The sequence below is a fragment of the Meriones unguiculatus genome, chromosome 10 (assembly GCF_030254825.1).
Source record: "Meriones unguiculatus strain TT.TT164.6M chromosome 10, Bangor_MerUng_6.1, whole genome shotgun sequence".
In the NCBI taxonomy this organism is placed as follows: Eukaryota; Metazoa; Chordata; class Mammalia; order Rodentia; family Muridae; genus Meriones; species Meriones unguiculatus.
Window position 1 is genome coordinate 96,638,630 of NC_083358.1, and position 12,014 is coordinate 96,650,643.

Here is a 12,014-nt window from a genome sequence, read left to right on the forward strand (position 1 = left end):
AGAATATATTACAGTTTAACTGTACAGGTTAGGTACTGAATATAGTTGTATTTTTACTTACAGCTTAATAAGTAGAGTTTATGCAGTTTAACACATTCCAGGTTGCAATTTTTTTCTCAGCCATTTTGAACCTTTTACATAGTCTTACATTTCTAATTGTTGCTTTAGATTACTAAACTTTTTTTTTTCCATTTTTTTCTTAACAGAAATAAAAACATCAGTGTTTGATGACTGCCGGAAAGAAGGCGAATGGAAGGTAGACGCTGGGATTTGCCTCTGTGTGGAGGGCTTCAGCGTGTTGTATTGTACTTAGGACGCTCCCAAGGGCGAGGGCCAGGGACCTCACTGTCAGACCTCGCTTTGCTGCTAAGCTGTGGCACCTTGTACAAGTCGCATGACATGTCCTTGTTTCCTTGTCTAGGGGATGGGATGGTATACGTCATACTGTAGCTGCAGATACTGTCTGCACAGTGCTTTATAGCAGTAATTCCACAAATGACAGTTATGGAAAACTCGGTGTTAAACATTAGGTATACTTAAGATGAACAAGCTCCACAAGAAATAGAAATATTTCTTTTCCTTACCTGTAGAAGTATTTGCATGTATGTGTACTGAGATGCATGCTAAAAGAAGAATTGCCAGGACCCTGTTTTTGTTGACCCGCATCCTTACGCTTCCCTGACTTACTCTGTTTTAAGATAATGCTGTTAGATGACTTCACCACTAAACTTCTGTCGTCATGCTGCAGAATGACAGACCTTCTACAAGAGGGTGTAACTGGTGAGTGCTCACTCCCAAGAACTGGCTTCAGAGCCTGAGTTTAGACTGTGGAGGCTTTTTAGCTAGTGATCACGCTTCCAAGGATGTTTTCTTTTTTAGGACTCTAGTCATAACAGATTTTCATTCTTCAGTTGTGAGATATGAAAATAAATCCAGTAGTCTCCAGAAATTCTGACCATATAAATAATGAATAATATATGAATAAAGTGATTTATTTTTGTTTGGTTTGGTTTGGTTTGGTTTGGTTTGCTTTTGAAAACAAGGGTTTCTTTGTGTAGCATTGGCTGTCCTGAACTCACTTTTTAGACCAGGCTGGGCTTGAACTCATAGAGATCCACTGCCTCTGCCTGCCAGAGTGTTTGGGATTATAGGCATGCTCCACTATGCCTAGACGAACAAAGTGATTTGTTACCTGGGCACCAGGTTTAGGGCACCAGGTTTAGCAGTAAGTTCTTTTTTACTTGCTGAGCCATCTCACTGACCCCAAGAATTATTTTACTTTTAAATTCATTTCTTTGTTTTTTTCTGGGATATTGATTGCTTATGTATATTCTACTAGGCTACTTTGTCTTTTTTCTCATAATTTCATATAAAGTCTCAGAGAAGATACTTTTTTAGGACTTATTTAGCAAATAAAAAAAAATTAAGCCCAATATATAAATATGTTTACTGTTGTTATTATTATAAATGGAAACTACAGTGAAGTTTATTTAAAAAAAATTAAACTTTGGTTCTATCAAATGACTGTTGTTGTTTTTGTTGTCAGTTATAGAGAACATCTATAAGAATCGTGAACCTGTCAGACAAATGAAAGCTCTTTATTTTATCTCTCCAACATCAAAAGTGAGTATTTCGTCTTAAGAGTGAGTGTTTGGGTTGGGGTATAGCTCAGTGTTAGAGTGCGTGCTTTCCATGTGCAAGATTCATTGCACTTTGATCATATTAATAGATTTTTATTTTGGGTATATGCTAGTATTTCTGCTTTTGGGTTTTTTTTTCTTTTGGTTTTGTTTTGGTTTGGTTTTTTGTTTGTTTGTTTTTTTGTGTGTACACAGCTGGGTGCAGGTGCCCGTGGAGGCCGGAAGAGGGTATTGGATTCCTGCAACTGGAGTTAGAGGCACGTGTGAGCGGCCCAGTGTGGGTGCCTGGGAGCTGAACACAGATCTGCAAGGGCAGCAGTGCTCGTAACTGCTGAACCGTCTCTCCTGTCCCTCAGCCCTGGCTATAAAACAAACAAAAACAAGTTTCTCTTTCCGAGTTTTAAATATGCCTAAGTAGAAGACTATTTCCTTTAGCTGCTTTACTTACAAAAGGTTTTCTGTGTTATGTTTTATTTGTACTGTCCCCAGTAAGAATGTATAAGGAATCTTTGTCAAAAATCAGGTGTCCATAGTGTGTGGGTTTATTTCAGGGTCTTCTATTCAATTCCATTGATCTACCAGTAGGTTTCTATGCCAGTACCATGCAGTTTTTAGTATTGTTGCTCTATAGTACAGCTCGAGATGAGGGATTATATACTTCCAGAAGATCTTTTATTGTAGAAGATTGTTTTAGCAATTCTGGGTTTCTTATTATTCCATATGAAGTTGTGAATTTTTTTTTTCAAGGTCTGTAAAGAATTGTGTTGGTAATTTGATGGGAATTGCATTGAATCTGTAGCCGAATTTAATTATATAAAATGCTGGGTTTTTTTATAGCATTTGAGATTCATGTAGCTCCTGTTGACCCTTGCTTAATTTTGGAATAGATGAAAACTTAGGTAAATAAGTCTTTTTTTGAAAGATGTATTTATCTTTTATGTTTATGACTCTTTTGCCTTAATAGCTATCACTGGCCAGAGAAATGGTTATTTAAAAGTCAGTTTATAAGTTAAACTTTTAGCCAGTAAGAAGTTATTTTATTGAAATAAAATAATCTTGGTTACTTTATAGCTAGCATATTTAAATCAGTATTTAATAAAATATGTGTTAATATCTCACTTCTTTTTAAAGTCTGTAGATTGTTTCTTGCGAGATTTTGGAAGTAAATCTGAGAACAAATATAAAGCAGCATATTTATACTTCACTGACTGTAAGTACCTTTCTAAAGAGTATTATCTCATTGTTTAATATCTATTAATTTTAGAGTGTCTGCTTTGTAGTTGACATGTATGAGTGTTTTGGAATCTTAATCAAAATTTTAACTGAGCATTATATTATTAGAAAGAAGCCGTTGGAAAGTACCAGAGAAAAAAAGCCCTTCTGTTTGGTATATCTTATGGGAGAAAAATCTATCATATTTTCCCCATAGTCCACATTTATATAGAAAGCAAAAGACAGGAAAGAAGTCCTGAGACATTTATGTTGTGTTATGTAACTATATGTCAACAAAAAGTGTGAAGCCAGGTGTGGTGACACACACCTTTAATCCCAGCACTCAGGAGGCAGAGTCATGCTAATATCTGAGTTCGAGGCCAGCCTGGTCTACCGAGCAAGTTCCAGGACAGCCAAGGCTTCACAGAGAAACTCTGTTCCAGAAAATAACAGCTAAAGAAGCCTGTTATTTCCTTATCTGTCTCGTGCCGTGTAATAGTGTCTCTGTCTACAGAGCAGCTTGCTTTACAAACTCCAGTCATTGCACATAAAAGTATTCTTACATGTTGGGATGATTTATTCAAAAGAAGTAAAGATTTAGATGGATTTGTGCTTTTTCCTCCCTCAGTCTGTCCTGACAGTCTCTTTAACAAGATTAAAGCATCTTGTTCCAAGTCAATAAGAAGATGTAAAGAAATAAACATTTCCTTTATTCCACATGAATCTCAGGTACTGGTAATTTCATTTTAACATTTTTGTTCATAATGAATTTTCAGAATTGGTTTTATGAGCTTGTTACTAAAGCATGGTCTGAGAATGTTTTATGTGGGTATTTGGTAAATTTGTGTGTAATCTCCAAGTAAATGTCACATGATAAATTGAGAAACATGAACAAAAATTGGAAGACAACGGTAATAATGAAAAGGGGCTTACGTATCTCATCTGGCTCCAAACCCTGTGTCTGCTAAGTTTCATCACCATTTTGTTAAACAATTCAGAGACTTTTAGCTTTTGTAATTCTTTATGGTATTTAAACAAACTTAAATATTTGATAGTATATCAAATAACTATGAAATAAAAGGTATTCATTAGTTTTGCCTTTGACACAGTTAATGAGTCTTTGATTAATAATAGTGATGATGATAGTAGTAACTTCGTCAGATAATTTTCTTGGTTGCTTTACATAAATTTAGTAACTTTGTCTTTTTGGCAATACTATGTATAATTCTGTTCCCATATTTTGTTTTGTTTTAAGACAAGGTTTCACTTTATAGCCCTGGCTGCCCTGGAACTTACTATGTAGACCAGGATGGCTTGGAGCTCAGTCACTTAACAGTCCCTCCTGAATGCTGTAATTAAAGGCATGCACCACCGTGCCCAGCTTCTGTACCCACTTTAAAGCCTGAAAATTTAAGAGTTTAAATAACTTACTTCAAGTTATACAACCAGTGAATAGGTAGGCTGATTCTACTCTGTGTTAGATTTTAGTCTTTATAGGGGAATTTTTCAAACTATCTGGTCAGTGTTTGGGGATAGGAAGATCCTAGATTAAAGATTCCTCTTTTAAGCTTTGCTGTTTGTGACAAAGACCATAATCTAAATTAAAAGATTTTAAGAATTTATTTATGTTTTCTTAAAATTCATCTTTTAGTACAATAAACGTTAAGTTAAATAATGTTAAGTTTAATATAGGATGAAAATAGGTGTCCTGAAATCATGTGTGATATAAACAGTAGTGTAGTAGATGCTGTGGACAGTTCTAGAACATTACTTCACAACAGGTATAATTTTACTCCCAAAATTCACTAAAATCCTATTGTTGCTGAGTTTGCAGGAAGGAATTTCATAGCAACATGACTTAAGTTGATGGCTTATGGCAGAAAATGTCTATGTATATAAAGAAGTCCCTTGAGAAAGTTTTACTACCAGTCTATGAAATACAATTATTTAAGGTCCTCTCCATGTATTTTTTTCTAATTTTTTTCTCCTAATCTGCTTTCTTGATCTACCTCTTAGGAGAATTAAAAAAAAATTTTTTTTTGAGATAGTGTCTGATTCTACCTACTAAGTACTGGGATTCCAAATGTCCAATACCATGCCTGGTTTTACCTAATAAGTTTAATTGATATGGGAAATTTTGATGAGAATAAAAACATGTTGCAAATACATGTGGAATACTACTAAGTGCTTTAAGCTAGGAGGAGAGGTTTATCTGAACATGTAATCATATTATTGGTTCAGGGCAGGGTGCGATGGAGCATGCTTAAGATGCCAACACTGGTGAGGCAAAGGCAGTAGTATAAGGCTAGCCTGGTCCAGAGAGTGAGACTCTATAGCAGCTAGAGATTACCTGCTAGATTCAAGGTAGTTTCTGTGAAATGATGAGCATAGTAGCTGGGCTAGCCTGATTTGAGAACTGTGAAAGATACAAAGTATCCAAAAGTTGTATCAATTAAGATTAAGTTCAACTGAGTACAACAGGAAAATCTAAACTCTTAAGTGTGTGAGAATGTATTTCTTGCTTTATACCAAGTCCAGAAATGGGCTTTTTAAACCTTACACAGTAGATCTGCAGATTTATTGGGAGCTTGTTCTTTTAGGCATTCCCTTCATGAGCCAGATGACTATAGAATTAATATTCCTATTTGAGGAAGCAGGACAACAGAAGATATATAATAAGTAGAGAGACCGAATGAAGTAAAAATCTTCATTTATACTGCATTAGCTAAAATTTAGTTACATGACTACACTGAGCACAAGGGAAACTGAAAATGCCTGAGATGGACATGTGTAGCTGCACTGCCCAGTGAGCTGGAGTCATTACTGTAAAGTAAGAAGAATATATTTGTTGAGGACACCTGTCACAGTCAGCCAGAAAGGAGTGTTTACTAGGAGACAGGGGAAGCATTTGAAAAATAAATAAAATTTTAGATGGTAGCACTTAAGAAGCACATTCTAGGCGATAAAAATAATCTGTATGCAAAGATACAGAACAGAAAGATGTGGGAGCAAATGGAATGTGGGTCACAGCAAGAGCTGGCTTGTTGGGATTTGTTTTTGGTAGGTGTTGGAACTCCAACCCAGGACCTTGAACTTGTCAGATCAGCACTCTACAGCTGAGTTTTTACCCTCTGTGCCCCACCACACTTACGTGCGTGTGTATGCATGCGCCTGTGCATGCATGCATGCGTGCACACACACACACAATGATCCTTAGAGCTTCTCACATGTTACATGTCTCTTCTACTGACATTCCATAGTCAAGACATCAGTGGTGGGAAATACATTCCAATGGGGCGGTAGTTCTCAGCCTTCCTAATGCTGTGATGATCTCCAACCATAAAATTATTTTCTTTGCCATTGCATAACTATAATTTTGCTATTGATATGAATCGTAAATATGTGGTATTCTGGATAGTCTTAGGTGACTTTTATGAAAGGTCATTTGACCTTCAAAGGGGTTGTTGCATCCCACAGGTTGAGATCTGCCATAGGGAGAAATCTTTTAGGTATAGGATAATAACATTTCTGAACAAATTGCATTACCTGCTGCAGAATAGTATACTGTAAGGTGACAGTTCATATGCAGAGTGTTTGTTGCTTGGTAATTACACAGCAGTCAAGCCTTTGGGAGCAGAGACCCTGGACTGACACAGCTGAACTTCAGTCTATGTTCAGGCTGCTGCTATTGGTAGCTGGTTATGTTCAGAGAGTAAGTGACTTTGAGTGAACGGAAAAGCAGGGAAGTTCATTTGTAACTTGTTACATAACCTGTATATGCCACTTATTTATCCATTCCTACAGCCAATGCCTTATCTAAGTTGAGAAGGGATCACTCTTACTATTTTTTTTTCTTCAAGACAGGGTTTCTCCTTGTAGCCCTGTCAGTCCTGAAATTTGCTCTGTAGACCAGGCTGGCCTCGAACTCAGAATCCACCTGCCCCTGACTCCTGAATAGTGAGTGTGCCATCATAGCCCAGCTTTCTGTCACTGTGTTTGAAAACCCCAAAGTGAGTTTACTGGAGAACTCTCAAGGAAATCTCAGCTCCTTCCTGTCTCTCTCTGAAATAACACTAATAAAAGGCTGCTATCTCACTTCTTTTCACATAAGGAAATGCATTTGTTAGTTGAGTGAGTGAATATATCTGTGAGGTTTCGTTGAATTTATGTTAAGTCTTGTGTCTTTCACAGTGACTTGGGGAAGAAAATCTTTAAGGATGTGAATGTAAGCTAAACCATTAAAAAATATCTATCAGCCTTGGGAAGTTTCTGCATTATTCTGTGCTGGGTTAAGATTTTTTACATCTTCTTTTCTGCCAAGCATTAGATGTTTTTAGTTTGATGATTCCCTACTTTAGATTCCTTCCTGTATTGCACAGGTTGTAAAAAAGCAGTCAGTTTATTCAGTGTTTGAAACAAAAGTTGAAGAAGTGAGGTAGACTAAACAGGAGAGTGAGAAAAGAGGTGGAGGGTAAAAGGTGAAGCCGGGATCTGAGTAGGGTTAAAAATAGCTGTTTCCTGAAACAGGCTGCAACAGTTGTCCTTTAATGCCTGCAACCACAGCTGCATTTTTTGATACATTTTTAGAATCAAGTCTCTATTTTGACAGTGTAACTTTTTTTGGCCTAACTTAGGTTTATACTCTTGATGTACCAGACGCATTCTATTACTGTTACAGTCCAGACCCTAGTAATGCCAGCAAGAAAGAAGCAATCATGGAAGCAATGGCTGAGCAGATTGTGACAGTGTGTGCCACTCTGGATGAAAACCCTGGGGTGAGGTATAAGAGGTAAGGCTTGGCAGCGTGCGCATGTTGCCCATCGGTGACAAGGCACGTAGATTTTCCTTGTTTGGTCGCCAGCCTCTGCGTAAAGAAGACTGAAGGTTTAGGCTTCAGATCGCCTCTGTTACTGAGTTTCAGAGCTTAAATTTGATTTCATTTATTTTTAGAAAGTTCTTTTTTTTTTTTTTTAATCAGGTTTAGGAATGTTTGAGGGCTGTTTTATTGGCTGTAATATTGGCATTTTAATAGTTGATCATTACATTTCCACCAAATTTACATGGCTATATTATCTGGACACTTGTTACAGTATGTAAGCACTTCTAATATTTGATCCCAGTGGGCATTTTAAATAAATTTACAATTTTTAAAAAAAAGTAAGGTTCAACTTTCTTGTTGTTGTTTTTGTTTTTTGAGATAGGGGTTTTCTGTGTGTAGCCTTGGATCTGCTTTGTAGACAAAACCAGGCTGGCCTCGAACTCACAGATATGTGCCTGCCCTTGATTACAGGAGTGTGCCACCGCACCCAGCTTCAACTTTTATACTACATCTTTAGTTACTTGTTTCTTTATGAAAATGAAGTTACAGTAAAGTGCATTCATTTTATGTATAAGGTTTGTTGGTTCATTCCCGTGTGCACAGTAGCTGTTTGACCCTCCTGTGAAAAACAGCATCCACAGTATCCCAAGGAACCCCTGCTTCCTCCCTTCACCCCCTTTTCCCTTCCCAGAGCAGGCTGCTGCTCACCTTTGGCTAATTTTGAACTGGCACAGATGGGAACATAGGATTTTGTTTGTTTCATAGTTCTGTGTCAGTCACTTGAATTTTAATCCTGCCTCTGCTAGTGGCTGTGTTTAATCTATTTTTAGAATTATAAGTCCTAGAAGTTACAATTTTAAATGAGAAAGATGCTAATAGTTTTCTCATGGGGCTGTTAGAATGACTCGCCTGTAAATTACTAAAAAGATAGTAACACAGTCTGCTGCTACATGTGCATCACTGGCTTTTTGAGCAAGTTCTTTATCTGAAGACTGGCATTTGTCCAGTTGACTGGTGAGACATTTACTCACAAATTTAAGCACTACTGTAAACTTTATCACTTTAAATAGCCCATTTAAACTCTGCTGCTAGGAGCTGGCAAGAGGGGTCAGCAGGTAAAGGGGCTTATTACCCAGGGCGGGATGGATGCTCAGAGTTTGAGCTGCAGGATCTACTTCTGGAAGAAGAGAAGCAGTTGTCACAAGCTGTCCTCTGACCTCTACACCTGCACTAGTCCATGCTAGTGTTTACAAGTAAACAAATGTAAAACAGAGTAAACTCTACTGTTACTAAAGCAATGTAATAACTCTCTTTACTCAGATGTTACTGAACAAGCTTTTTATTTTGAGAATTAGAAAACTTGAAATAATATGCTAATTACAGTCTGGGCTTAGTAGAGGGGAGCCAACTATTTGCCGCTTGTTGAGACATTTAGTGTCTTCTAAGCATCTGGGTTATGTTCAAGGAAGTGAGTAAGCATAAACCATTTTATAATTAATAGTTTACCTACAGACATGTTTTGATTCACTTAAAAATGAAAATTTTGATGATTTAAATCTATTATTAATTACTATATTAATATTTTACTGACAAGTGTTCATTGATGGTTATAGTATTAATAATATTTAATTGTTAACTATTTTCTTGTTAATATTTATTGCAATTATAATTATTTATTATTATTAAATTTAAGTGAAATATAAACATTGTGTGGCTGGGAGATGGCTGAGTTCAGCTCACTAGCAGTCATCAGAGCTGGCTGGAGTGGCGCACGTCTGCGTGTGTCTGTAACAGTGGCTAGCCAGTCTAGCTGAAAGGAGCACCAGGTTCAGTGAGAGACCCTGCCTCAGAAAATAAAGAGTGATGGAGGAAAACCCCGGTGTTGACCTCTGGCCTCCATAGGCGCAGACACGCACACACGCGCATATACACGCATACACATGCATGCACACACTCAGACACACAGGTCAGCTCATACACACATATCACTAATATACAAATTCTACCTGTTCTTTAATAGAATACTCCATTATGCTGTATAAACTTTTAAGGTAAATTATAAAATAAAATTATTATTATTATTTTAATTTATTTTATTTGTTTTCTTTTTTCAAGACAGGGTTTTTCTGTGTGTCCCTGCTGTCCTGGAACTTGCTCTGTAGACCAGGCTGGCCTTGAACTCACAGAGATCCACTTGCCTCTGCCCCACAGAGTGCTGGGATCACGGGTGTGCCACGACCTGGTTAGTCTACCTTTACACTGAGTGTAAAACTGAAAGATTCTTAAACACTTAAAAGCCTCATATGAGGCTCTGTCCTCCATTTCCTGTTTTTCAGGTTAGTGTGCTAGTTGAAAACCATTTTCCAGCCTGGCGGTGGTAATACAAACCTTTAATCCCAGCACTGGGGAGGCAGAAGCTGGTGGATATCTGTGAGCTCAAAGCCAGCCTATAGAGTGAGTTCCAAGACAGCCAGAGCTGCACAGAGAAGTCATGTCTTAAAAACAAAACAAAACAAAAAAGAAAGAAACGAAAAGAAAAGAATTTTCCAACAATTTTCTTGTGGGTTTGTAAAATAGACTAATAACACTGATCATGAAGTTACAATTTAAAGTAAGTCTTATATTTTACTATTAAATATTTACTTCTGTTTATGTGTATGTGTTTGTACCTGCATGAATTTACTTGCACCTCATGTGTGCAGTTACTGTTGTTAGCTGCTGCCTGGTGTGGGTTCTAGAAACAAAGCGCAGGTCCCTAGCAAGAACAGTGAGCTCCTTAAACCACTGAGGCATATCTCCACCCAGTGCCGCCATTTTGTAAGACAGAGCATCCAGACTTTAAGAATTAGCTGTGTTGGAAGAGTGAGTAAAAGAGAGTATGTGAGGGAAATGCCACACTGCTAGTGGGGGTAACTGTCACTTCATTTGGAAAGCAATTCGGTGACGTGTAGAGAAGCTTAACATGCACGGAGCCCCTAGCCCAGGATTCTTGCCTTCACGGGCAGTGTACATAGAGAAGTACGCCAGGCATATTTGCTCCCCTGTGGTTCATAATGGTGTGAATTGAGACTGTTGCTGGTGTCCGTGTTCTTTCTGGGGACTGAACACATAGAATCCTATGTAGTGACGGAGGGAGGGAGTACAGGAAGAGCACTTTATATGTAATATTTTATTCCTTCATATTAAAATATCTGAAGCACATGCTGAGGCTCCAGCAATTATGTGACTTGTTTGATATCTAAAGTATTCCTTGTTTATAAATTTTTGCATTTTCTAAAGCTAAGATTGCAAAATCTTATTTTAGGATTTAATATTATAATACAGTTAAGTATGTTCTGAAAGATAATTGTTAAAATATTTTTTCCATTTTTAGTAAACCTCTAGATAATGCCAGTAAGCTTGCACAACTGGTTGAAAAAAAACTTGAAGACTACTACAAAATTGATGAAAATGGCCTAATAAAGGTAATTTATAAATGGCAAATAATGACTATCTAAAGTTTGCATTTCTTTTATAAATCAGAGCAACCTGTTCATTCATTTCTAGTATTGATCTGGGGACCACTAAGATGGATCTGAAGTTCGGATTCGAGAACCCTTAAGTGCAAACTTTAGTAGATAGTGCAGTTTGGCAGTGTGGTTGAGGGGGAGGCTGGAGGCTTTGAAGTCAGCAGTGTGTCCACATCTTGGCTCTGCCATTTGATCGATAATTATGTTAATTAAGGTGAATTTCAGAACTTCTACGAGCTAAACTTTTGTCTTTGTAAAGTGGAAATAATAATGCCCACTTTGAAGCTAATGAAAGGATTACATGAGTTGATGTGGACAGAGTCTTCCGAATAGTATTTAACATGTGCTGGGCTTCCCACTATGACTAGCTCTGCAACCCGAGTGTTTCTTATCTCTGAAATAGATGAGGCCAGGGGTGCCTTGTTTGGTTGGAATGAGAATTTGGTGAGGTAACATCTAAGTATTTTGTACATGTAAGAGTTTGTTACATGCACAAAGTTTGTTATTGTCTTCTACAAACTTGTACATGTAAGAGTTTGTTGTTGTCTTCTAAAAATAATGTAATGTAATCAAAGACTAAGGTTGGGACCTGGAGAATGCCCCATGTAGGTGTGGCTGGAGAAGGAAGAGCATAAGGAAGGAGATGAACAAGTGTTGTCACTAGAAGCCAGATCACAGTAGCTGCAGAGTAGAGGCTGGAGCTGTCATAGTTTGGAAGGGGCCATGGCTAAGGGAGCCTCCGGTTGGCAGCGCTATGCAGTAAACGGCTTGAGAGGAATTCACAGAACACAGTGGCAGCCCAGACTGAGGTTTATCTTACTCTAAAGCGGTCCT

The 12,014-nt window shown here is 37.6% G+C and overlaps 1 protein-coding gene across 2 annotated transcripts in view; it reads left to right on the plus strand.

Moving 5' to 3' along the window:
* Positions 1–12,014, plus strand: part of Stxbp3 (syntaxin binding protein 3) — a 40,881-nt gene that overhangs the window by 10,226 nt on the left and 18,641 nt on the right. Inside the window, exons 2-8 of one of the 2 annotated variants that reach the window (XM_021631707.2) lie at positions 207–256; positions 699–780; positions 1,547–1,623; positions 2,772–2,850; positions 3,481–3,581; positions 7,487–7,641; positions 11,045–11,135. In XM_021631707.2, the coding sequence (XP_021487382.1) occupies positions 207–256; positions 699–780; positions 1,547–1,623; positions 2,772–2,850; positions 3,481–3,581; positions 7,487–7,641; positions 11,045–11,135 (635 nt within the window). The remainder of the gene's footprint in view (positions 1–206; positions 257–698; positions 781–1,546; positions 1,624–2,771; positions 2,851–3,480; positions 3,582–7,486; positions 7,642–11,044; positions 11,136–12,014) is intronic. The other variant, XM_060392882.1, reaches the window with a different exon arrangement.